A 26,810-nucleotide genomic window follows, 5' to 3' on the forward strand; every position below is an offset into this window, starting at 1 on the left:
TCCGACTATATGAATGCACAAGATAGAAAATATGATTAGCAAGAATAACAACGGGCCAAGTCAACTAATATACCCAGACCAAAGTCACGTTGTTCAATGGACTCAATCTCCAGACCAAAGTCCGTTGTCCAGGGCTCCGTCTTGGTCGATCATTTTATCATTCAATCATTCGTTCATTCATTCGTTGATTAACCAAGACCTTATTAGGGTAAAGTTCGATAAGAATCACACTTAGTGTGATGATATTACAATGAGAACTTTTCAGTTAAGATATTCCATCATTCTAATTAATTTACTCAGTTCGATAATTACATAATGATGGAATGCTTCACTGAAAAGTTCTCATTGTAATATCATCACACTAAGTGTGATTCTTATCGAACTTTCACCTAATAAGGTCTTGGTTAATCAACGAATGAATGAACGAATGATTGAATGATAAAATGATTGACCAAGACGGAGCCCTGGACAACGGACTTTGGTCTGGAGATTGAGTCCATTGCACAACGTGACTTTGGTCTGGGTATATTAGTTGACTTGGCCCGTTGTTATTCTTACTAATCATATTTTCTATCTTGTGCATTCATATAGTCGGATGCTCGTCATATTGTCTATTATATCATTCTGTTAAATTTAACATCATATTGATTATTATTTAATTCTCACTGACTCCTTAAAGACTTAACCTCTCTATTTTCTTTATCTATTGTAATTTCCAGAGGCAGGTATACCGGAATTGGATAAAGAAGGAAATGTCGGTGAATGATCTAGCAGTGGTTGTATGAAATATTTATTATAAATTTTTTTTTATGTTTTCAGTTTGGTTTTGTAGTAACTCCATCGAATAAGTAAATTATTAAACTCAAGCAGTACTGTGGTCCAAGTCGCGACCCTGAATTTGATCTTTGCCCATACGTCGTCCAAAGATCCGGTCGAATCCGTAAATATTCACCACCCAAACCAATTTCAGTTATTCTAAAGCTCTCACCCACAACCCACTCGTGAATGTACAATGATCAACATATGATCTTGCGCCTCCATGTCATTCCGACACAATACACACCAATTTGGGCACATAGCACACATGGGCCATCTCTTTTGCATCATCTCTGAGGTCAACTTATCCAGAACCCTTGTCCGCGAGAATACTTGAATTTTTGTTGGATTTGGAATAACATGTAAAATGGAAAAACGGGAAAACTACTGCTCGAAAAAGAAGACTCGAAGAAATATTTGATTGAAAAGAGACCTGGCGTACCCCCACCCCACACTCGGACATCATCTACCCCTTCAATCAACCCGATCCAATCTAAATCTCCTAATAACACACTCAACTCACACAACTCCTCATCCCTCAAAACCTTCGGCAAATGCAAGTCTCAGGATGGGGAAGAGGACGAATTATCAAATAAAGCAAAATATGATATAAGCATATCATGAACGAAAAAAGCTGAAATAAAGACGGATAAAGATCCCGAAAGGAAAAATCCCACCCACCACCTATCCTCCCAAAACCTGACCTTGGTACCTCCTCGAACCACTGTTCTCACTAATTGATGAAAGGTTGGGTAAGATCTAGAAATAAGCTTCCATGGGCATCTGAACATAATGTTTCTTGCTAAACCCACATCTCATCCATTATTTTGTAACTCGTAGTTACTCACTATAATCTTATTTCACAACATCCCGTCTTCTGTGTAAAAACTCCACCATCATTCCCTCAAGATGGTCCTATTCCTCAAACAAATATTCTCAATACCCAACCCCCTCTATTTTTGGGTTTCCGCCTTCTTTCTTCCACTATTTCATTTGCAATAAGACAACAATTAAGTATTTGTCTCCCCTCGATGAATGCATTCTGAGATTCTGATATTGTGTATGACGAAACTTTCTTCGTCCTTGCAGATAATACTTTAGCTCTTATCTTATACAGACTAGTAGCAAAAGCGATAGGTCAAAGTCTTTAACCTTGATCGAATCTTGTTTCTTTGAGATCAAACATATGTATGTCTCATTAGTAATATCATTTATAATACCCCTTCGAAAAACTCATTGAAGACCTTCATTATATCTCCTTTAACAATATCCCAACAATCCTGGAAAAACGCCAAGGTAAATCCATCCGGTCCCGGAGCCTTACAACCATTACAATCAAACACTGTCTTCTTGACCTCATCTTCTGAGAAGGGTTCCTCAAGCTCTAAACTCAACTCACTATCAATGGGGCACCAGTATACTCCTTGAATACCTCATCCCCTTGTCTCTGTTTTTACTGTACAACTCCTCGAAAAATTTACTATGATGGATAGTGGATACTATTTGATCCTCGTCAACAGTAACCGACCCGTCATCCCTTTCCAATTTATTGATGGTGGCCTTACTCTTCTGTTGATTCAAGAACTTTGTATTGTGATCCCCTTCCTTGACCCATTTAACCTTGACTTTTTTGATTGTTCATCTAATTCCTTCGACACACCATTTCTTCTACCACTCATTTTGCTTTCTTCCTTTCGGTTGCTATCTTCTCAGATCCCCGCCCCTCACTCTCCAATTCATCAAACCTTTTAATTTTTTCTCTCATTTCAGCCTCTCTCACCTCCACCACACTGAAAACCTTCTCATTCCATCTTCGAAGATCACATTTAATAGCTTTGAGTTTTCTCATTAAATTGTACCCCTCCCATCCTTGAAATTCTGCATTATTCCACCATGACAAAATTGATGGTTTGAAACTCGTGTTTCAGCCACACATTCTCAAATCTAAAAGAAAACATTTCTCATTTACATTTTTCCGTATCCAGAATAACTGAATAGTGATCCGAAGTAATTCGTGGTGCATTCAATAAAGGTGGATCACACAACTTTGTCCGCACAACACTTTCAATCCTGCCAATTCATCCCAAAAATTATGTCTCGTTCGTGGTTTTCATGGGCCGTACATCATCATAACCACCAGTCATTATTGTTGTCTTTCTCAATGCGAACGGATACCGAAAATTCCCCAATCAAACTGTCTTTCACTGAAACAACTCTTGGATCCCACATAACCGATATCCCCTCTGACAACCGATTGTCGGTAAGGTAACCCAATCTCCAAACCATGATTTCCATAAACTAGCAATAAATCTTTTGTCCACCACCTCTCTTCTAATTTCTTAGAGAACAACTATGTCTGCCTTCTGCTTTTGTAAAACGGCTCAAACGAATCCCCTTCGTATAGCTGAACCTACGCCCCCGATATTCCAAAAACAAATATTAATCTGATCACTACACAACCCGTTTAACACGATCATTTCTCAATATTGCTCCCACTCTCCATTTTTTTTAAGACACTTAGCTTCGTTCATACTCATCCTGCATCCTTTTCCATGCATAAACAGGTCAGACACAATTGAAAAACCTCACAAGAATTGGGATGAATTGGCAGGATTGACAGTTTTTAAAACCTCCATGCAAAAATTCTGTGCATGTTCACTTGCATAGCAATTGATTAATTCTTGTCCACTTTAGTAAATATTAAATTTAAATCTTCTAATATATCATCGTTCCTTAAAAAAAATAGTTAAAACTACCGGGAAACTGATTCTATCAAGCTTGCCATGCGTAACTCCTGAATTATACAGAACTATCAATGAAATTGACAGGCTGAGTATAAATTATTCCTCAAGAGAAGAATGGATCAATTGAACCTCACAGGAACCTCACAGTTGCTATGCAAGTGAACATGAACACACAACAAAATCATAATCCAAGCAGTGGGGTAGTAAACTGACATAACACAGGAGATTAACAAGACTAAATAAATACATCTCAAACAAATGAATAGAGAACCAAAAACATGATGAGTATGTAGATGAAACGGAGAGCTAGTTAACAATCGGAATATCCAATGGTTTTAACATAGTTACAAGTTTAATCATGCCAAATTAAGAAATTGGTCTCTCCTTGCCTCATTCATAGTAAGTGTCAATATTCAAATGTCAAGACAATTCTTACTCAAGGACAAGGGAATGGTGATTGAATCCACGAGGTGATGAGTCATTTCTCACTTATGTTATTATAATAGCACAAGAAACCAGTTACTGAAAACAAGAGGGGGGATAAAGGTTTACTTGTTGGAAATATATAAAAGAACAAGAGTACCTGGAAAAATATAGGAAACGAAATTGTCGTTCTTATTTATTTTTTAAACCACATAAGAAGTATCTTTATGTATAAAACTGTGTCTAGACTACTGAATGATGTTAGCTTTACCGCTCGAAAAAACCGGGTTGCATCTCTCTTGGGCAAGTTTCCATGAGAGCATCCCCTTACTTGAGCAGTAGCACCCTCAAGCACAGGAAGAGAATAACCAGAATCAGCTCTCCGACGTTTTGAAAGTCTATCCTGGGGCTCCACACCCTTGTTCCGTTTATTAATTCTTTCAGGTGGTATAGCCTCTGCATAGCTTTTAATATTTCGAGCTGCTCGTGGAGCTAAAGCATCCTAGAAGATAGATAGAACACCAAAAAACTCATCATTGCAAAATAGTTAAAATAATGAACATGCATGCATCAGAGTGACTTGCATACTTCGGCTAGCGAGACAGCTTCAGGTTTTATCATGCGGCGCCAAAAAGTGCCATCGTCTTCAGCACTACTGAAATTGGCTACCTACGTAAGGTAATCAGATAACACAGTAAATGAGAACAAAATTCAAAGATAAAATCAAATTTTGATTATTAGAAGAAGAAAAGACTTCGATTATTTGAAGTAAAGCAAGGCAAATAAATCAAGAATATTGAGATGCTCGCTTGATTTCAGTAATATAAAGTAATGGATGTCATAAAATACTTAAAAGGAATGTACGATAATCAAATGCTCAAAACAAGAGTTCAAATAAACTTTGCCTTAAAAGCACTCAACAACTCGTGCCCTTCTCCTTCTTCAGTTGCTTTGTCTTCAACCTTCTCTGCTCTTTCAAGAATCTCATCAATATCCATACTCAAAAGTTTTTTCTTGCTTTCTTCATCATTTTTGTCCTCCCTAAAAAGTTCCTCGGCCCCAAACCTCAGAATTGCAGAGAGCTCAGTCTACACAACAAATAGTAAGGTAGGAACCCACAAACATAGATCAAATATACTCCATAGAAAGCAGTAGGGAAAAACCATAACACACACCACACACATGACTGTAGCAATAGAAAGATCAACACAAGTGTTTCAGTTCACAATCGTACTTTATCAAATGAACTTCCTTTCTTCGACTCCTTTTTCTCCAGCCTACCTTCAGCATTCAGTTTTTGAATAACTAGGTGGTCCAGAACCTATATATTAGAATAGTTAAAATTCAAGCAAGTAAGTAAAACAGCCATATTATGGCATTAATAGAAGTAACCAAATTTCGAGAGTGCACACACCAAAAAAAAAAAGATTATGTATGACATCAAAGCAATAACTTCCACATAAAGCTTACCATCTTTTTCTTCGCCCTCTCCAAGATATCTTCCTCAACACTCTTGCTTGTAACAAATCGGTAAATGTTCACCACTTCTTGTTGCCCAATTCTATGAGCTCGGCTCATGGCCTTATTAACAAAACCAAAACTAAAATATTAATGCAAAAAAACAACTCGTAGAATATATAGAGCAGGAGTGCAATAAACTCACAAACCTGCAAATCATTTTGTGGATTCCAATCAGAATCAAAAATAATAACTGTGTCGGCAGTCGCAAGATTAATACCCAATCCACCGGCACGAGTGGAAAGAAGAAAACAGAAATCCTCGCTCCCAGGAGCATTAAAATGATCCATAGCCTGCTGACGCAACTCAGCCTTTGTACTGCCATCAAGTCTTTGAAATTTGAATCCTTTGATTGATAAATATTCAGCTAGTAAATCCAACATCCTTACCATCTGTGATTAAAAAAAACATTAATCAATTTTATTGTACTGAGGCATGATTGATAGTCCAAGCTACATAGGTAACAGTCAGCTATCACTGTCACTAGAACTCTCGCAAGTTGTTGACAAGAATGACATCAAACATTCAAATCATAACTGCATCTCAACCTTAAAATTTACAACACGACACAACACACACGCCCCATAAAAGAAGGCTATGGGAAATTATGGAAAATTTGTAAACATGATTGAAAGTGCTGGAAAACATCAACTTGATCCTCTTTAAGACCAACCAAAATGTCCAACTCAATCAAATTACACCTGCTTGAGCTCCAAGGATATATCACATGAAACGATTGAGTGGAAGGTATAACTGGATAAAGAGGAGGGCCAAGAGAGTATCCCATGAGTCCATGAAGGAAACAGAATTCATTTATCCTCACAAGTAAACTTTCAAAATGCATTTCTAAGCATTTCACACACAACGTAACAGCTGTTGACTTGGTCAGACACAATTGTGATATCAATTCATAGCAAACTACTATATTCAAGGCAACACCATTTTCACAATCCTACAGCGCCGAATATATATTTATCCCCAACAAAGGTATTAAAGATAAAATGAAAACTAAAAAACAAAATAGAACAGGAATACTTCAGAGCATATAGCAACAAGTAGCATCCAAATTTGGGTAAATAATACGGGGATATATCTCTGTTTGTGAGGCTCTAACTGCTTAACAATAACAGGCACCTCAGTAAGGATAAGATAAATTAGGTACAGGCTCTCCACCATTAATGACACGATACAAGGAAGTTCAAAAAGAGTTTTAGATAAACAAGTTATTTTAAGCTTGTCTTCAATTTCAGCTGCAGCACAATTCATCCTGTGTTCCAAAAATAAACACGAGTACAACAGGAAAAATATTGCAAACAATAAAACAGCATTACGATATCAAGCTATATAACGAAATCCACAAACCTGAGAAAATATCAAAACACGGTGACCTGTTTCATGCAACCTGTTGAGCAGCTTATCAAGAAGGACGAGTTTCCCGCTGCTTAGAATTATTCGTTCCAGTTTAGAGCTTCCAAGAAAATTTGCATCCCCACCATAACCATGGTCTGCACTTTCAAACAAAAATGGATGATTGCAGCATTTCTTCAGCTCCACCACAATATTTAAAAGTGAAACCTGCATGAATTTTGGGAATCAATATACAACTTGTCATAGTGGTCTTCAAATAAAAGAAGACTAAAAAGCATGTATTGACACGCTCCAATTAGTGATAATTTTTCTTTGAAGCACAAATCAATTATTTTCCCAATCCCTGTCACAATGCATTCAAAGTGTTATGTTAGCAAGGTACTGGCATAAAAAAATACCACAACAAAACAAAAATATAACCAAACAACAAAGTAACTAAATCCAACAAAGTGCTTTAAAGAAAAAATTTCTCAACACTTCAACAAAACTTTATGAACACCAACCTGATTCCCTCGGACTCCTTTATTCAAATCATGGAAGTTGCGTTCCAAAATCCATTTGTAGTACCTGAAAAAAAAAAATCATTGGCAACAGAAAAAATGGATGTTGTCATGGTAATCTTTCAAGCAAAGAAAAAATGTAGTTTAAAAGGGGCGTACTGTTTCTGCAGCGGGGACATCTCAACTCTAAGTATGCGTTCAATCTTTGGAGGCAAAGATTTCTCTACATCTTTTATAACTCTTCTAAGAATGTGGGGTCTCAATTCCATGTGAAGATTAGCAAGCTATATAGTGTGAAAAAGAACACAAATTCACAATACAATGGCACTAAACAAACATACAGTGACACACCAAATACAAATACAAAAAGAAGTAGACAAGTAAGAACCAAAAAAGACAAGGAAGAAACGAGAAAATCTCTTACCTCCATCTCGTTAAAAGAACTAAGATTCTTGTAATTCTGCACAAAGTCATCCTTCACCTTAAACTTGTCTGGATCAAGAAAGTGAAGCAAAGCCCTGAAATTTTAGATTAAACATGTCCTCATAGACTTTAGTGTCGTATAAGATAAATGGTGTCATTAAAACAAATCTGGCACAATGTACATTCAACGATCACCATAAAATAAAATATAGATGAAAATAAATTAAAAGACTTTCAACTTTTTCCTCAAAAAAATCTGGCCAACCTTGTAAAAAGTTTTTTTAAAAGAAAACAGTTATTTCAATTAGGCACAACCCAAAATAAATGTAAGGAAAGATAGAAAATTTGAGGGTATAATATAAGAGGCAAGCTTCTGTTGAACAACTAGGACCAATATATTGAGAGAAATACCACTTCAGGGGAGAATCATTTCAAATTATGGGCACAATGTGTATCGAGGCATAATTATCATAGTTATATATTAACATGAACTCGTTAGTCATTACCACAGCTCTTCAACACTGTTTTGCAATGGGGTGCCAGTGATTAGCAACTTATTCTTCGTGCTGAATTCCTGTGAAAAAAATCAAAGAACATTGTTAAAACAAACTATTTAAAGTTACAATATAAGAGCCACAGCAGTAATTTTGATCAAGAAATTTGTCATACTGATAATGTTGTGTACAACAAAGCTTCGCTGTTCTTTAGCCTATGGGCTTCATCAACCATAAGATAGTTCCACTTGATTTTTGAGAGGACGGCTTTATCTTTCAATAAAACCTCATATGTAGTTAATAAGGTATCAAACTGCGTGACTCGGCCTGTTTTTTTATCATTGTAAAATTCATATTGCTGACACACCTGCAATTGCATGTAAGACCATTAAAAATGACAATAAAAATTAAAGAAAAAAAACGGGATAATTTCACAGAAGAATCCAATCAGAGTACTTTGAAGCTTCAGACCAATTTCCTTTCCAAATGGTAAATTTGAAACAAGCACAACCCTAGTAGTGCAGGTCAAAACACTAAAGTATAATTGCATACTTACAGACTTTGTATATATCAAGAATATCCTAAGACATGATAAAGAAATTGTCACATGTGCAAATTTTTTCCGATAAAAATACCAAAAACAAAAATGCAGATCATGATATCTAACAATTTAAGGGAAAATGATAATCGACCTTGCAGTTCAGTGAAGTGCAGCAGGTTAGATTAGCATCCACAAAATAGCTGGTTCAAAACTTACCTCATACTACTATCAGGAAAAAAAAAAATCTCACTCCTCTTAGACAAACCATAATTTCAAGAACTTATTTAAATAATTTTAATTTCAACAAGTTAAAAAGAAATCAGGTTAATTGGAGATGAAGATGGCAACAATATTGTTACTGAATCATTCCTGAAGTCCATTAAGAATGTCCCGATCACAGATGTGATACCAATATATGATCAGATCATTTAAATTGGAGTCCACTGAGAGACATTAGAAACATCTTCAATGAACGATTGCTGAAGTTACCAAATCAAAACGCTCGCAAAGAATGTGTTTGTAAATCAGTAATGAAGAACTTAAAAGTACAAAATTGCAGAACAAGAAACATAAAGATTTAAGATAGAACTTAAATTCAAAAAAAATGGTGAAGATTCCTGATCAAAACAGAACAAGATCCGTATTCTAATCTAAGTCAAAGAAATTCATGAGGATGTAAACAAAGCATGTCATTCCTCACGAATCCACTACATTATTCCTTCACATGAAGAGTTATGTCAATTAAAAAACAATAATCAATCTAGAAACATGTATAAAGGAAACCTCAAAAGCTCCAATTATCACAAGCATGCATGAATACAAAAGATGGTACAGATAAAACAGAGTCAACCATGCAATAGCGTCAACATATTATTGTTTAAGCATTGAATCCACTTCAAAATGAGTAAAATATATCTTGAAGAGAAAGAGAACTTCCCCAACCTCACGGCTAGCACGAGTTCCAACATAAATAATAACGTTCATTTCGGGCAACCACTTTTTAAATTCTTTTGCCCAATTCGATAATGTAGATAATGGAACAACAACGAGAAATGGGCCTGGAATTTGTTGAGAATTCTGCACAAACAATCAGGAAAGGATAGCATACGTTTGAAAATTTTCAAATTTACTAGCATGATAAGTTAAGTACCTGCAAAAATCCAAGCATTGAAACTGACTGGACAGTTTTCCCAAGTCCCATTTCATCAGCCAATATTACATTTGTATCATTTCTCCAGCTGTGCTGCAAAAGAGACACTGATCAGCACAGTTTAAGAGAATGCAAATGACAGAAACATGATAAGATTGCTGCAGCAAATAATCCAACTTGAACCAAGTTCGCACCTGTTAACTAAAAAGTTCAAACCCTCAAGCTGATAATCTCGAAGAGTTCCCCCTTTCAACCACTCAGGCTGCTCATCAAGCTTCCTAAGACTTCCTAAGAGAGTGAAGCAATCTTTATGATATAAAGTACAATAGAAAATTAAAAAATAAGATTAAGAATGATTACAATTCATTGCCAATACCAAGTAAGATGCAATACAAGAAAATAATATGACAAGGTGAGACATTCAGTCCTCTGAGAATTTTCACTTTTCATCTATATGATTCCAAGCTCATAGCAAATCTGCTATTTTTGTTTAATACAACCACTCATTGATAACATCAACGTGTCTATCAGAGCAGAAATTTGACAATGTACAAGTGTAGCAACAAACCTTTGCTTTTTTTCCGCTGGAAATCAACAGTCTTCCCTTGAACCAAAATGACAACCTCGCGAGCCTGCTTCCATGAAAAGATCAGGATCTTGATAAACCAATTGCACACTCGGAACATCAATTCAATAGTTGAACAAATTCAATTGAAATATTCAATTCTTATATGGCATATAAATTGGCAAGGAAGACCAGCCCAACCATACAGAATAACTTGAATCAAATTAAAACAAGTTACATAAAACTTGAGAGAAATATAATTCTATTTTTACAGAAGGATGTAAAAGAATCTGGATAAGAAAAACAAGAAAAAGTAACTTAAAAAGAAGATAGCCATAATTCGACTGATCAATGTTCTCGGAAACTAAATCAGAATTATAAATCCAAAAAATAATTGAACCATTTTAATTTCTATCATAGACTGATCACTGATCCAATCAAACGAAGGACGCCTGGTTAGATAAGTACTTTAAAGCATAGTAACGTAGATTATAAAACAAAATAAAGAATCTCACTCCATGGACAAGACAACATTCCATATAAGAAAAAATGAATGAATCTTTAAGACATGGTAGGTTCATTTTAAAAACTTGGCCAAATTTGTAAATTATTACAATAAAACAAAAGTAACCCATTTGATGCTGAAAAGATCATTAAAAATAATTCCAAGAGACTGTTTTACGAAGTCTTACCTTGTACTCATCAATAGCATCCTGGCCAAATGAAATATCAACATCTTTCTCCCTGCAATAAGACACAATGAAGCACAACTTCAAGATCTCATTTGCCAAATGAACAACTATATAGCTAGCTTAAGATTAAAATAGTTGAAAATAGATTCTTCCACACCTAATAACAAACTTCATGCAGGGTAATACAGATCTCATCATATTCCGAGAAGTCAAGCACATGGAGGCACATTTAAATTAAGTGGGAATTACCAAGTAGCTTCAGCATATCAGAGTCCACGCCACTTGACCAAATATTCTGGTACTACATTACCCAAACCATCATTGGTGACCCTGGCAGCAATCACTCTCTCCACCTAAGTATGAAATTCAAAACCAATCAGAAGAGGCTTGTAACAGGAAGGTAAGCAAAATAGAAAATTAATGGTGCATAAAAAAAAACCCCAAAAGATATAAGGGTGAAAAAGCAACCTGACTGTTTAGTTTAATAATGTCCAGGTCCATTTCCTTGCTCACGTCATTTACCTCGATCTAGCCACATATAAAACTGGGAGTTAAAGAATAACTAAGAAAGCTGGCTTAGGGTAAATGTCTTGTGCAGACAATAAACTAAGAAAGCTAACATGGGGTAAATGTCTTGTGCCTTTGTGAGGGAAGAAGAAAATGCACAGGTATACAACAGTGAAAATTTGCAAGTCCACGTCAACATAAATATGATCAAAGGAACAATAACTTCTTGTAATCTTACAAAGAAGTCCATATTCATAATATTTAGCAGCAATCAGTATCACAACAAAGGATTTTAAGATTCATAATCACTTTGAAAGAAAGGATCAAGTATATTCTCCCAACTTAAGACAAGCTTTCCATCTAAATATATTTTGTCATCTGTGTAAAATGCTTACTCATCAAAGGTTATGCCCCCAAACAAATACAAGAGAATGCTTTTACCAGAAAATATTCACATAGTTTTTGTGTTACCATGACAGCAAATTAATTTCAAAATTGGCACAAAGATAATCATCACATTACCTCCTCACGGGATAACATCTTCCGATTCTTGACTTCCTCCGTCATTTTTTTGGTGTAATTCAAAACCTTCTTAAAACCACTGAGCTGAAAAATCACCAAAATATTAAGCATCCTTCGGGACATCACAGAAAGATGACCAAGAAAATATAACACCGCCTGAATGCACACCATTGGCATAATGCCGCCCAAATAGATTTCTGGCACATTACACATCAAACACATAAAGTGGGTGCAATGCATCCTGATAGTGGATTTTTTTGCCTTAAGAAAGTCATGTATTTATATAAATTCATGTCATTGAATTAAATGAAAAAAAATAAGTAAATTTGAATATTCAATCATATTGTCACACTAATCCTAATCATTGAGTACACCTGTATAATAACACTGATTTCAAATAATAGTTTTAATTGATTTCATTTTTTTATTTGTCTGATTATAAGGTTAATAAATTGTGTGCATGCATGTGTGATCGAATATATTGTTTCATTAAATAATAAAAATTACAGCTGAATTCAACTAAATTATCTCAGTAAAGATATTTGAGTTTAAATCAACAAATCATAAATTTACATACATTCGTTCATTTTTTTAACCCTCAAAATTTTTTATGCACCTTGAATTCGCTATGCTCTCTTTCTATTACAAAGATTTTATAATATTTTGTCTACACAAATTTATAAAATGTCAATCTAAAAATCAAAAAAGCTCATACAAGACGATGTACAAGACACCATCTATTGATGTGTATTAGTTGATCAACTGTTCATTTTTATTTGTTTGCAAAGTCTATTGAACTAGATATTAACACAAAAAAAGATACAGTCTAACAATTAAACTAATAAGTTGAAGCAACATTATAACAATACTTATTAATAATCAAATATTATCAAGAAATAAATTATATATTAAGGTTTATATTAAGTTTGTTTGGTTTTAAGAAATTTAAATAAATGCAATAATATTTTACAATAAAAAATCTACTTTCAGGACGCAGTGTGCCAAATTTGTTGTTTAGCGGTGGGGGGTGCAACGTCCCAAAAATATAAGTTTATGGTGCACGGTGCCAAAGGTGTACGTTCAAGCGTTGCAAATATGCTAATTACCCAATGACAATGTTTTTCAATTTATGAATATGTTTTGCAAGTAGTTGTTCGCAATAACACTCACTACCAGAGTTAAATGTTACTTTAGCAGCTGGTGTTTAAAATACTTACATTCTGCAGTTCAGAGAGTGGTTTCCATTGACAATGTAAATGAGACTGGCCTTTCCATTTTATTAAAAATTCAATCTCTTTCCAATCTGGTTCTGAGTCAAAAAAATAGCTCAAAACCACAGGCTCGGTTGAGTTATTACTTCTCAAAGCTTCTTCAGCCATACCCTTTGGTTGATGCCACAATACCTTCTCGATTGCATCACCGTCATCTTCTTCAATCTCGTCCTTCACAAAAAAATTTGTGATCAACACGACATCAGGGGGAACTTGATCAAATTAAGTTCACAATAGTAACATATCCATGACTCTTAACAAATCTAAAACAAAGGAAAAGAAGACAAAAGTAAAGGAAAGCGGCAATGAAGATACAAGTCAGATGATGTCCTCACTCTCTACAACAGAAATAATTTTACTAACCACATCATTTATTTTGATCATTGCATTCCAAAAAAGTGTTTCAAATAAAACATGCAACAATGACTGATTTCACCATTACATGTTTCTGAAAGTCGCAAATCTATCTGCTACAACATTCTATCGATCGTCCATTTCATTAATAACAGCCAGGTGAAGATTTCCTTTTGTAAAGGAAAGACGACAAACAGCAAAGCCGTTCAACATAGCATGTTCCACAAGCAAAAAAAAAGTCACTCAGAAGATAACACAAAAATTAATGGATCAAAAAAAGGACAGTTCAACAAAGTAAAGTTCAAACATTGCGAAGAAATACCCAAATAGAAAATAAATATATAAAACATTGTATAATGTGACTCACTCAAGTATATTCTTTTAGATTCTACAGTATAATGGAAAAAAAAAGAAAATTCTAAAGAAGGGGAAAAACATTAGCCGAATCCATTAGGATTCAGGATTCCACATACACTGAGACCAAATTAGAACAGCTTATATTCCTTCTACTGATGGAACAATTTACTAATCAAGATCCACAAAAAAATGGTAAGATTAAGTAAGCCTATCTAAAATTGATCATGCAACTTAAGGTCTTTAAATTTAGAAGGCCGGGTTCTAAATACTTAAATTACAAAATAATGCTCTTTAACAAATGAAAATATGGATACAAAGGTAATAATAGATTACAATCATTAGCACACCTTATGTGTCCTCATTTTTTTCCCTTCATCAACATCTTCACTTTCATCACTCTCAACATATGATACTTTCCGCACTGAACGACCTGAAGTTCGTAGTTCATTGCTACGGACAGAAGCTTTAATCGACTCAGACCGACCTCCATTCTTCCTGCGAGCAGTAGGATCTCTCCTTGCATTTCTAAAACCACCATCAATATAATATTCTGAGTTCTCAGCAGAAGATTCCTTTTCATCTTCCTCAATAGAAGTTCTGCCTGTCTTTCGACGAGCGGATGGTGCAAGTGATCTTTCCCTGGTGGACTTCGAAGTTTGGCCGCTCTTTGCTGAATGATTGGCCCTACTTTTCTTTATGTAGATGTCATCTTCATCAGAGATATCCAAATCATCATCCATGACATTATCTTCTTCATCAGATTCTTCAGCATCCCAATCTTCATCTCTATCCTGGACATATAGATAAGAAAAGTACCTAAGATCACATCATACCTAGTCAAACAGAGAACATCCTCACACTCATACAGAAATTATTTTTTTCAAAGGAAAATGCTGCAGAGTTGAACACATATTAATGAGCTATTACCAAACATAACAAAAAAAACGTAGAGTTGTACCATATGCTCCATCAATATCACTATAAAACACAGAAAACAAACAGATCAACTCAAAGAAAAATTACATTAACTTCTTATTTAAAAATAAAAAAACACAACTCATTTTTTATGAAAAAGTAGAGCCGCATATTAACACAAAGAAACAATTGGCATTTGTGAACACTTAAAAATAAGAAGTGTAATCTACTCAAACAATGTCTTCTCAAGACGGAAGGCAACTCACAGCCACTTTTCAGTCCCGACGACGTACTGTAATGCTGATTCATATACACATGTACTAAGCACATAAGTAGTCAAACTCATATACAAATACACCACTATCATAATAATTAGGTGGAACGATGGCGTTATTTTGTTATTATACAAAGTATCGATTTCCTCACACCCATATAGCATACTCATTAGGTTTCCTACATGCATCTAAGATCTTATATTAGGTGAAACAAAATAAATTACACAGATGAGCAGAGAAGAAAAGCATCAGGACAAGAAAAATAAGAAAAACCACAATTGGCATAATTTAATTATACCAATAGTATGTACGCTACGACAATCTTAAAAACCAAATTTAATAAACTTTCATCATTCATCCTACAAAAAAATTTTGAAGTGGAATTGACATAGCAAATTCAGATGTGTCTCTTAACAAGTTAAAAAAAAATTTCAACCAACCCTAGGTTTATTCTTAGGATGTCAATTTTCACACATCTAAGTATGCACCACAGTTCCCTTCTAGCTACTCTATACATTCTCCTTGAATGATAAATGTTCCTTACACCCAAGGGCGGAGTCAGGATCATTATTCAGTGTAGGCAATAATATACTACAAGTTAGAACATAGGCTACACAAAGTCAGAAGCATCTTTAGTCGATGGAAAACGCCAGAAAAATGACAAAAAAACATTGTGTACAAAACCAACAATCAAAACAAAAACTGATAGAAAATATAAATTTTAAAGAAGAAAAATATGCATGAATTCATTCTCGATTGCAAAAAAAAAAAATTAAAACAATTGAATGATCAAATAATATTGAATGAAAAAAGTGATACTTAAATTTCATAAAATTCTGGATTTTATTTGTAATATAAAAAATGAGACATTAGGTAATATGAATTGAAATGACTATTAATCAAATCATAAGAGGTATGGGGCTTATGTGGAAAAAATTGTATAGAATATTACATATTGTCAATCAGAATAGTACTATCAAGTAAAAATTAAAAATTGAGTCTAAAATTTGGGTCTATAAATTATTAAAGAAATATTTTTTGTTGTTTTTTAAGTTAAGTTTGGGGAATTATGCAATATTAGAAGATCAAAATTTAAAATTTTTGATCTAAAAATTATAATATATATATACTTAATTTTTTTCCTAAAAATTATAATATATACATAGTTTTTTTGGTCCCAGTGTAGGCAAGTGCCGGCACTGGGCCTTAGCTGGCTCCGCCCTTGCTCACACCAACAAGGTCACCATTTCAGTAGGGGAAAGGGAAAAGAGAAGAAAATAGCACAATGACTTCAGATTAAAAAAATCAATATTTCATGCATCCTTCTTAAAAAATTATTACTACCTCATGTCCTCTATACAAGATTAGTGATACTTTTAATACGGAGACCCAGAGCAACTTTTGCAGACTATAATTTTAAGTTTCTGAAGGATAAATAACTTTGTTTAAAAGTGACTAATAAAAAGTAACATAAATACCAAAAGAATCTACAATGAATGGCCACAGTATCACAAGCACAAGGTGAAGCCAATATAACTTTTCTTTTAATCACAGCTTACAGACTGCCACCAAGTTATACAATAGTTCCAGGAATATGTAAAACATTAATTTAACTCACTCAACCCTGCAATTAAGCCACAAAAATTGTAATTATAGCAAGTATGCATAGGCTACATCCGCGAATTATAGATAACCTTGGTTCCCCAGTGCTCATCAGCAGCTCCAAAATCAGGATCAAAGTCAGTATCATCAGGATCATCTCCTGCGACAAGAAATGACAATGATCATGTCTACTAGCCAAATAGCAGTCTTTTGCCACCAATCGAAACATAGCATTATCAAAACACATTCAAGAGCGGAAAAAACAATGACCATCTTTGTCATCATCGTCGCCGGCATCTTCGAAGTCGGCATCTTCATGACCGTACCTGTTAGCCTTCAACAATTTTGATTTCCCAATGATACCACTCAAAGCAACAGGACGAGGTGGCATTCTCAAACCAAACCCACTTGATTGGTTCATAGTTCTGCGATGATTTGGCATATCACTGTGATCATCTCTATCCTGCTCATAGTATTCATCAGACAACATCTCATCTGCAGGAACAATTTGATGTCCCTTACCAGTCACTTTTTTGTGTCTCATATCATAACTTTCAGATTCCATCCTATCTTCTGCGCCATCAGATGATTCCTCCAAATCAGACCCTTTATATTCTGACACACTTTTAGACTCCTCCCCAGATTGTGACACAGTGGGCTGGAAATCCTTCCAAAAACTCGAACCCCACTTCCCACCCACAGCCATTCTCCTCATAGGTGACTGTATATTTCCTACTCTCAAATTTTTGTCATTATCTTCTCCATTATCATGGCTTGTAGATTTTGGTAGTTCCTCAATGTTTGTGGCTACATTCTCGTGTATTCTATTGCTATTAACAGTCAGCTGCTGTGAATGGTTTTTATCGTTCAATTCAATCTGTTCTATCATTTCACCTGGAAAATCCCTATAATATGCCATGCCCTTTTATTCACATGGAACCGTTGGCAGAGTACCTAAAAATTTGATTGCAGAATATCACCAGCTAATTAAAAGCAAGGAAAGCTTATTAACTTCTTCAGAAAACTATGATAAACAGCGGGCACTACAGCATTTACTGATGCGGATGAATCGAAACAGAAAATTCAATTCGAATGTTTACGGAAAGTTGTGTTCGCTATTTTGAATTTGAATGATTATAAGAATGGCCCACGTAATTGGTATCCAAATTAACAAAAAAATTCATGGTGAAACACATGGATCGGCCACTTAACACTTGGAATCCGTCGAAATTACGTATAGAAGGCCACGACCCAAACCGATTCAGAAAAACCCTATAATTCGAACTGAAACTCGTCTCGGTGGAAACAGAGGAACTGGTTGTTCAATTTCTTCCCGGAAAACTAACATTCACAGTTAGCACAGGCGACAAAAAAAAGGGGGGAAATTCAAGCAATCCGGTGAAGGGTATTTCGGCAAATCCAGTGGCGCACGACGGCTTACACTCGTGCGCAAAGCGGGAGAGTGATTACGGGTAATAACAGTACATCCGGCGGCGGGAAACAGAGGTTTTCAAAACGGTACAGGTTTTTGCTAAGGAATGGTACGGAGTGTGGTTTCGGGGGCACGATTGAAGGCGCTAATCCGCGGCCCGATTGCGTAGTGGATTAAGGATAACAAATCAATTAATTAGAAACAACATAACTGGATTATATTCGGCTGTGTTGTGTTCGATGATGTCCGGATGAGGAAAGGAAACACTTTTTAGACAGAGAAACAGAGGGAGGTTGCAAAATTGTGCGTACGTGTTTTAGGGGGCAAATGCCATTCCGGAAAATGTAGAAAACGGGAGTCACGGAAGAGTTTATTAAAAAAAAGAGAGTGAATGTAATTTACTTTTTTATCATTTGTTTAAAATTTGTTTAAAAATAATTTTTTCATTAGTGTATTTTAATTTTATATATAATAAATTTTATAATTTAATTAAATAAAAAAACTTAATCGACTCAATTTTTCCATCTTTCCCGACTCAACCCTGGATCTCATTTCATTCATTGTCTTCAAAAAAAATCATTTTCTTCTCAACCCTTCATCCTCTCATTTTTTGGCTAACAATTAATCACGAGTCTACAAGTTATTTCTCTGCAACAAATCCAATAAGAAAACCACGTATTGTTAATAAATTTATTTTGAGATATGAAATTTATTGGGTCTCGTCAGTGTTCACGACCCAGGGTCGTGAAGCACGGCTTTCACGACCCACGGCTTCACGACCCTGGGTCGTGAACTGCTTCAACCCAACTTTGGGTCGTGAAGCACCAAGTGACTTGTGCTTCACCACCCAAAGTTTGGGTCGTGAAGCAACCCAAGATCCAGGGTTGTGGGCTTCACGACCCACCTCACGTCACGATCCGTTAATTTTAAATTTTTATAATTAATAAAAAAAATTTGAATGCAAGTTAACTTTAAGATCAAGATACGTTGAAATCTGTAAGAAGATTGTATCGTTTTTAAATGAGAAAGAGATAAAATATTTGGTGCAGGGTCGAGATGGGTCGAGAAGCATATATATATATATATATATATATTGTAATAGATGGGTCGAGAAGCATATTATTATAAAATTTGTTAAAAATTTTAGTATAATTATAAAATTTGTTAATGTTTATATACAATAAACATTAATTTCATATGCTTTGATATACATTCATTACATTAAAGTGAATATGTAATGAAATTTGTTATGAATTTTTTTAGTTCTATTATTATAAAATTTGTTATGAATTTTAATGGAATTATAAAACTTGTTAAGAATTTTAGTCGAGTATAAATTCAACCCACATTGTTAGAATAAGAGATACATTCTTCTACTTGTTATGAATTTTTTAACTAACATACTTAAATTATAACATATAACTAATGTTTACACAAATAAATTTTTTATATATATTTATATTCTAATCATATATAAAGTTAATTATATATTATAAAATGATCAAAACTCAAAAATATCAAAAATTTCCTTCTAACTCGACCCAAACCCTAAACCCTAAACAAAACCCTAAACCAAACCTCTAACATTATTTGAAACAATTTACCACCCGCGCGACCCAAATTTAAAAATTTACTACACACATTACAATCTTGTCCACTCGACCCACACCAAAATTAAAAATTCACCACAAACACATTACATATTAATAAAATCAAATCGATTGTCTTTAAATTCAAACAAATTACATATCTTTCAATCTTATCTTCTACCAAATTCTCCTACAGATGGAAATCTGTTTTGTTTTTTCCTTCGATTGTAAATACTCACACTAACTCCACTCACAAAAATTCTAAAAAAAAAAACAATCAGAACTAAACTGAAACAAATCTAGCAATACAGAGCATTCGAGTATATACTTCCTTATCTACAAATCTTCAAATTTTCAAATGATTTTTGATTATTTTGTCGTGAAGAACACAAAAATAAAGGGAATAAATGAAATCTCAAATCGATGAGGGATATATCAATTAAAAAAATATTTTTTTAAAAAGTAAAATCTAACTAACTAATTAATGACCTAATAAATGAACTCACCTAATTAACAACATTCAACTCCTTTTTTTAGATTTAAAAAAGTCAAAATCCCTTTCATTTAATTAAATTTAAAATGAATCGTATATTTTTTATTGTCCCCCAATGGCATTCCGACCTGAAAATCTTAATTATCAAAAACCCCTCGTGAAAAATTAATTGGTTAATATATCCTTCAACTTTTAAAACTTTGACTCACAACATGTGATTACACGCGATTATGATATTGTGGTGTTTCTTCTTCTTACACATGACTTTTATTTAATTGTCATCCACCTTTAAAATAAATTGTCCATATTCTTCTTCTTTACCACCAGAAGACCGATGACTTGATTGGAGATGTATTCATCGATATTTCGTCGTCGCTTTTATTTATGACATGTGACGTCTTCTCGAGCGATTCAACCATATATGATCCATGTAATCTCGTCTACCAATACGACGTTAAAAGTCTGAGCCGCAAGTTAATATGCTTCACCATCGCTCACATCTATTTCTTATCCATAGCCAATCTATGCCATGTCTTTAGCTCATTGTGGACTCTATATATAACTTCTCTTTTATGTGTATGTTGCTTATCATTATCTTCTTACGTTCTCTTTCAATATTCATCTTTTCCATTATTCTTCTCACTGTCTTTCTTTGTCTTGCTTATCATTATTTTCTCACATTCTCCTTCGATTTTCATCTCTTCCATTATTCTTATCATGTCTTCATTTGTCTCTTCCATTTTTTACTCACGACTTCGATTCCTATAAGGGCCTCGTATCATATTATCGTAAATTATATTTTGATTCTCGATAATTCATAAAATTATCATATTATTAAGTGTATGAAGTATATAATTGACAATGAAATTAAGAAAATATGTTGTGATAATGAAATATTGTAGTAGTAATTGATTTGTGTTTGAAAAGTATGCTGAACTGCAATAGAAAAGTGACACGTGTTACGTTTTTTAGCATAATTATATGAGTATTAGTCCAAATGAAATGAAACTAATTTCATTAGAAATCTAATACATAGTACTACAAATTTCATGTTTTGAATTTTGTCCAAATCTATTTGAAAATATGGGCAAAATTATCTCGAAGTGTATCGTGTGCATTGAAGTTTCTATATTGACACATTTTGATAGAATGAGCGTAACTCCCGCGTTTGATATCCAAATTGAGTGAGGTTTGTAGCAGATGAAAGCCAAGACATAGATCTACAACTTTCATGTTGACCACTTTTGTTAATTCGAAACATAGCGTTCCGGACAAAACATGGCGCGCTAGGGCGCCACTTTTTTTGCACCCCAACGCGGCATTGTAAAAGCTTTCGGACAGAACGTAGCACGCTAGGGCGACATTTCTTTTGCGCCTCAGCGTGGCACGATAAAATATTTCCTGGCAGAACTCGGCACACTATGGCGCCACTTCTTTTTCGCCCTAGCGCGCACACTAATATATAATGTTGATAAGAATGAGTTTTTATAGACAAGCCTCATTTCTTTTCTCTGAAATACGGAGGAAAAGTGTGGAGTTCAAGTTCTATCGTATGAATCTACCTCGAAACGTTGTCGAAACTCAAAACAAATTATATATTCAGAATCCTTGTATTGAGAGCGTTCTTTTGAGCTAATTTTCTTCTCGATTCAGAACTTTTATTTATTGAATTGCTGGAATAACATGTATTTGAATTTGATTTCAATATATGCGATACAATAACCGACAAGAAACTAATTTTCAAAGTCGGAATTGAATTATGTTATGATTTCAATTTATTATGAATTTTCAAAGTTTCAGAAGATTGTTGAAACTTGAAGTTTGATTGTAAATAAATGAATTAGCTGATTGAGATAAATATTTTGATTATGTAGATAGATTTTCTGTACTGAAATCTTAAAGTTACATTGAACTGGAAACGAAGAATTGAGATATGTTGTGATCGAGTAACATACGACAGGTATCTGTGTCATATGATAAATTCTTGATTGATTTGACTGAAAATATGTGTCTATGTGCCTTATTTGTTGAGTTGATGTGGCATACATGACATTCATAATTGGTATATCGATGTAGAAAATAAATATTTTGTTTATACACATCATTTTATTCATACATCGATACATGACATACATGTTGAGTTATGATCCTTGGATACCTTTATATCATTGGATTTTAATTCTGGGGTTTGTGAGCACGAATGCTATGTTTGACATTATGTTGCCCTTAAAAACATAGACATTTGTGGCCCCTATCTTGATTGGTTGAGATTTAGGATTTGATGGCGCTTTGCTGACGCTATCATACGGATTATCCCTATATTTGACTGAGGCTGGTGTGCCAGCTCGAGCATTGATTTGACAGCGATTCGATTGGTTTCGATACTTGCCCAGTGGATGAACATTTCACCTGATATCTTCACGACATGCATGCATTGTATATCATATATCATTGTGTAGATACATGTTGTATATATTATTGTGTTTCATACGGAGCTTTTGCTCACCTCCAAAGGAAGCTGTTGTTGGACAATGGCAGGTACTCCAAGTTATCAAGAGACCGGAGTTGGTACTTCTGGAGGTAATCACATATGAGTTGAGGTTGAGTGGTCTATCCCAGTATATATATGTATCTATATACCGAGACATGTCCCGAGGATATGAGTTGTTTGTATGCAGTTGATTTCAGTTATCTGTTGACATATTTTATGATTTGTTTAGACGAGACTTTATTATATACTATTTTGAGTATTATAATTATAGTTGACATATTTTGGGTTCATTGTAGAGAAAATTTTTAATCGTTTTCCGCTGTAATTAATTAGCCCTAATCAAATTGAATTGTAATAACGATTAGGAGTTAAAAGGCCTCACAATTCCTTTGTCTCTTCGTATTTCTCTTACATTACATTACAACGGATTAAGTATCATAATATTGAAGTTGGCAGATTAACACAGGATAAAATTGTCTTTATTTCATTTTTTCATTAAAAAATATAGATCTTTCTTATTCCTTTATTTCAGAACCATGGAAAGAAGTACAACCAACAATATTTTGTTAGAGTATTGTAAATCATAAGTCATAATTTGCTAACCTTCGCTGCTTCCAATAGTGTCCTCCGCTTTGTGTTTCACAGCCTCACCAATTTCTTCTGTTGCTTGCTTCGTCTCCTCGTACTTTCCATTCAAGTGACCCATAGCTCTTCTAGCGGTGTCAGCTATCTAATCTTTTAAATTTTATGGACTTCTTGTTTTTATGTGTATCTAAGAAATATATTGAAGAAGTTGAAGTCTTTTATTTTAGGGACTTTCAGCGGCAATAGAAGAATCTTCATATCACTAAATTTTGTAGATGGATCATTTTCTTTCTTTCTTTGACAAAATTCTAGATTGATCATTTGACATTGAAAAAGTTGAAGAGCCAACTAAACGACCTATTTGTATTTTATATTAAGGGTATAAACGTTATTTGATAATCAAATATATTTTTAATTGTGTTTGGGGCATGTGAACCAAAGTTTTAAAAATTTCGAGGAAATATTAGCCTATTAATTTTTCACATGAGGTTTTATGACAATTAAAAATTTTACAAGGAGACCAAATGCCATTAACCAGTGTTTTAAGACTTGTTTTTAGAAAGAGAGAGAGAGGAAATTTGGTTCTCTTGAGATTATTTTTTGCTCATTTGAACATGATTTCAGTTCCTTTTGAGGTAAAAGCGGGCATGGCACACTCTGATCGATGTTGTACGGGACTCGAAAGAGTTGCAGATGAGTTGAGATCAGCACGCTATCACATCGAAGGAAACATAAAACATCTTACCGTAGTCGTTATATTATACTCGAGAAAATGTATGTTAATTTTTATTAAAAAAATGCAGTATAATTTATGAATTATAAAGTTAAATCATTATTAATTAATCAATAAAATTAGAAGGTTACTGATTGTGTAGTGTCAATTTGTTATCAAATCAACGTTTTCTTAAATAAAAAAAATAAGATATCATAAATATAAATTTATATATACAATTTTGATATGTTGTCCACTCATTGTATCCATCATTTATATATATTAAGATCAAGAAAAATGCAATATAAAGAGCCAATAGACAATTCAAAATGTTCAGATATTTGGGTGCTCAAAGTTAGATATATCGTCTTGTCAATAACTTAATGTTCTTAATAAAAATTATAGAGTGCGAAAAAAGCTAGAATACAGAAATAAATTTAGCGAAAAGAAAATAATACTAGAATTTTATATAGGTTTAAAGAGTAAATTCTCCTTCTTTTTTCTTTTTTCTTTTTTGCAATTCTATTCAGCAAAATTAACTAGATATTTTAATATAATCTCGATAAGGACTAAATATATTTACCCATCAATTGTATCACTAAATAGCTTCTTTTGTTAATTATAGCATTGAAGAGATTCCATTGATTTACTAGTCCAAGTATGCACTGTTAGAAAAATGAGTTACCTACTCATTTAGAATCGATAAAATAATTCGAACGAGCTACGTAGCGAAAAGAATTATTTCTCGATTACTAATTATGGTGAATGAATAATTAATTGCGTTCGAATTTTATCGAGTGAAAAAATTGAATTAAAAAAATGTGTATATATATTATAATATATTATATAAAAAAATTAGAAATCACACGGGCAATTTTGTGGCGCCTCTATGGGCCAAGTCTTTTTTTTTTTTTAAATTAAAGGGTGCCTCTTTTTTGATGAAAGGGTGCATCACTTCATTCAAGTCTTTTCACCTTCTATAAATAGGACCTCCAACATTTCATTCATTGTACCAAATTGTTGGAAACTAAATTTCGGTTATTTGACAAAATAAATGCTTAAATCATTTGAACTTAACTGATCGAGAAGTTCGTTAGTAATTGAACAAATACTCAACTGATAGTTGCTTATAACTGAAGTTTAAAGCGCATGCAGATTATCAAAGGCAACTGAAACCAGCTGAACTGAACTTACGCAGAAAACTGACTGATCAGTTGGGAACTGATCAATTGCTACATTCAGTTGTGAGACTATCGGCTATTGCCTATCAGCTAATCCTTTATCTGTACACGTCATCAGTTAACGAAAAGGACATTCAACTGACAACAGTACAAAGCAGATAGTGGGAATGCTGCATATCAGAAAGCTGCAGTGTACGAATGTCAGAGGTATATCGACGTGGCAATTAACGGATATAAAATATTCAAATTGTATTGAATATTATCGTTGAAGAGAAACCTATAAATAGCAGAAGAAAATAGCTGAGAAATAACTAACAACTAAGAACTACAACCAACAAACTTGCTGTTACTCTGCTGAAATTCTCACTCATATTCAAAAATCAGAAGCTCACACTTATCAGATATATTCGTAGCATTCTAGGCTATTTTTCGAGCTTACTAGCACAAATTATTTTGTTGTAAATTCGATCTTTAGAGATATCAGTTGTGCTAAGTTCAGTTAAGTACTGTGAAACAGTTTGTAAGCTAAGACTTTCATTTTTGGCTTTGTTAAGTCCAAACTAAAGTGAGTCTGTACAAGTGTTTATATCGATCAAATTCTTTTAGTGGATATCATATCTTTGTGATAGAAAATGTGAAGTATGAGTGTTGAAATCTCCGAACATCCATAAAATTCGTGTGTTCTTATTCCATTCTTTATTCTATCTATAAGTCAGTTTATTTCCGCACTTTATTGTTAACTGATTTATATCGACTGACAAGATTCCGAGTTTCAGTTTGTCACTAAACTGACTCAACCTTCGAAAAGATTAGAAAAATCGTGAGTGTTTATTCAACCTCCCCTTCTAAACACTCTTTCACCGGTTATTCGATCATATCAAGTGGTATTAGAGCAGTTTAATCTTGTCCTTGAATATTCTTATCTACAAAACTGATAATCATGTCTTCATTCAACAAGATTCCTATGTTTTCCAGAGAAGATTTCGACGACTGGAAAATCAGAATGCAGACTCATTTAGCTGCATATGACGATGACATGTGGTACGTTATTACTGACGGACCCATGAAAATATTAAAAGCAAACACATCTGTTGCAATAACTGAAGGGACACCACATCGCGTTGAAAAGTCCAGAGAGGAATGGACAACTGAGGATAAGAGGAAAGTCAATATTGACAATGTGGCTAAGAACATCTTATATAAAACAATGGATAAAATCACTTTCAGCAAAAATCAAAATGTGCAAAACTGCCAAAGAGATATGGGAGAAACTGATTCAGCTTTGTGAAA

General features: G+C 33.9%; 1 protein-coding gene across 1 annotated transcript in view; it reads right to left on the reverse strand.

Moving 5' to 3' along the window:
• Positions 1–18,772, reverse strand: part of LOC140956947 (protein CHROMATIN REMODELING 5-like) — a 30,527-nt gene extending 11,755 nt beyond the window's left edge. Inside the window, 25 exon segments of the mRNA XM_073413928.1 lie at positions 4,255–4,485; positions 4,572–4,652; positions 4,889–5,071; positions 5,218–5,304; positions 5,454–5,564; positions 5,651–5,893; positions 6,864–7,076; positions 7,373–7,436; positions 7,529–7,653; positions 7,794–7,887; positions 8,299–8,366; positions 8,462–8,653; positions 9,770–9,904; positions 9,978–10,065; positions 10,172–10,265; positions 10,546–10,609; positions 11,235–11,286; positions 11,484–11,587; positions 11,703–11,762; positions 12,264–12,347; positions 13,481–13,705; positions 14,593–15,036; positions 17,130–17,197; positions 17,308–17,991; positions 18,681–18,772. Coding sequence (XP_073270029.1) covers positions 4,255–4,485; positions 4,572–4,652; positions 4,889–5,071; positions 5,218–5,304; positions 5,454–5,564; positions 5,651–5,893; positions 6,864–7,076; positions 7,373–7,436; positions 7,529–7,653; positions 7,794–7,887; positions 8,299–8,366; positions 8,462–8,653; positions 9,770–9,904; positions 9,978–10,065; positions 10,172–10,265; positions 10,546–10,609; positions 11,235–11,286; positions 11,484–11,587; positions 11,703–11,762; positions 12,264–12,347; positions 13,481–13,705; positions 14,593–15,036; positions 17,130–17,197; positions 17,308–17,956 — 3,759 coding nt within the window. The 5' untranslated portion in view covers positions 17,957–17,991; positions 18,681–18,772.
• Between the last annotated feature and the right edge of the window lie 8,038 nt (positions 18,773–26,810).

The sequence above is a fragment of the Primulina huaijiensis genome, chromosome 14 (assembly GCF_012295235.1).
Source record: "Primulina huaijiensis isolate GDHJ02 chromosome 14, ASM1229523v2, whole genome shotgun sequence".
Lineage (NCBI taxonomy): Eukaryota > Viridiplantae > Streptophyta > Magnoliopsida > Lamiales > Gesneriaceae > Primulina > Primulina huaijiensis.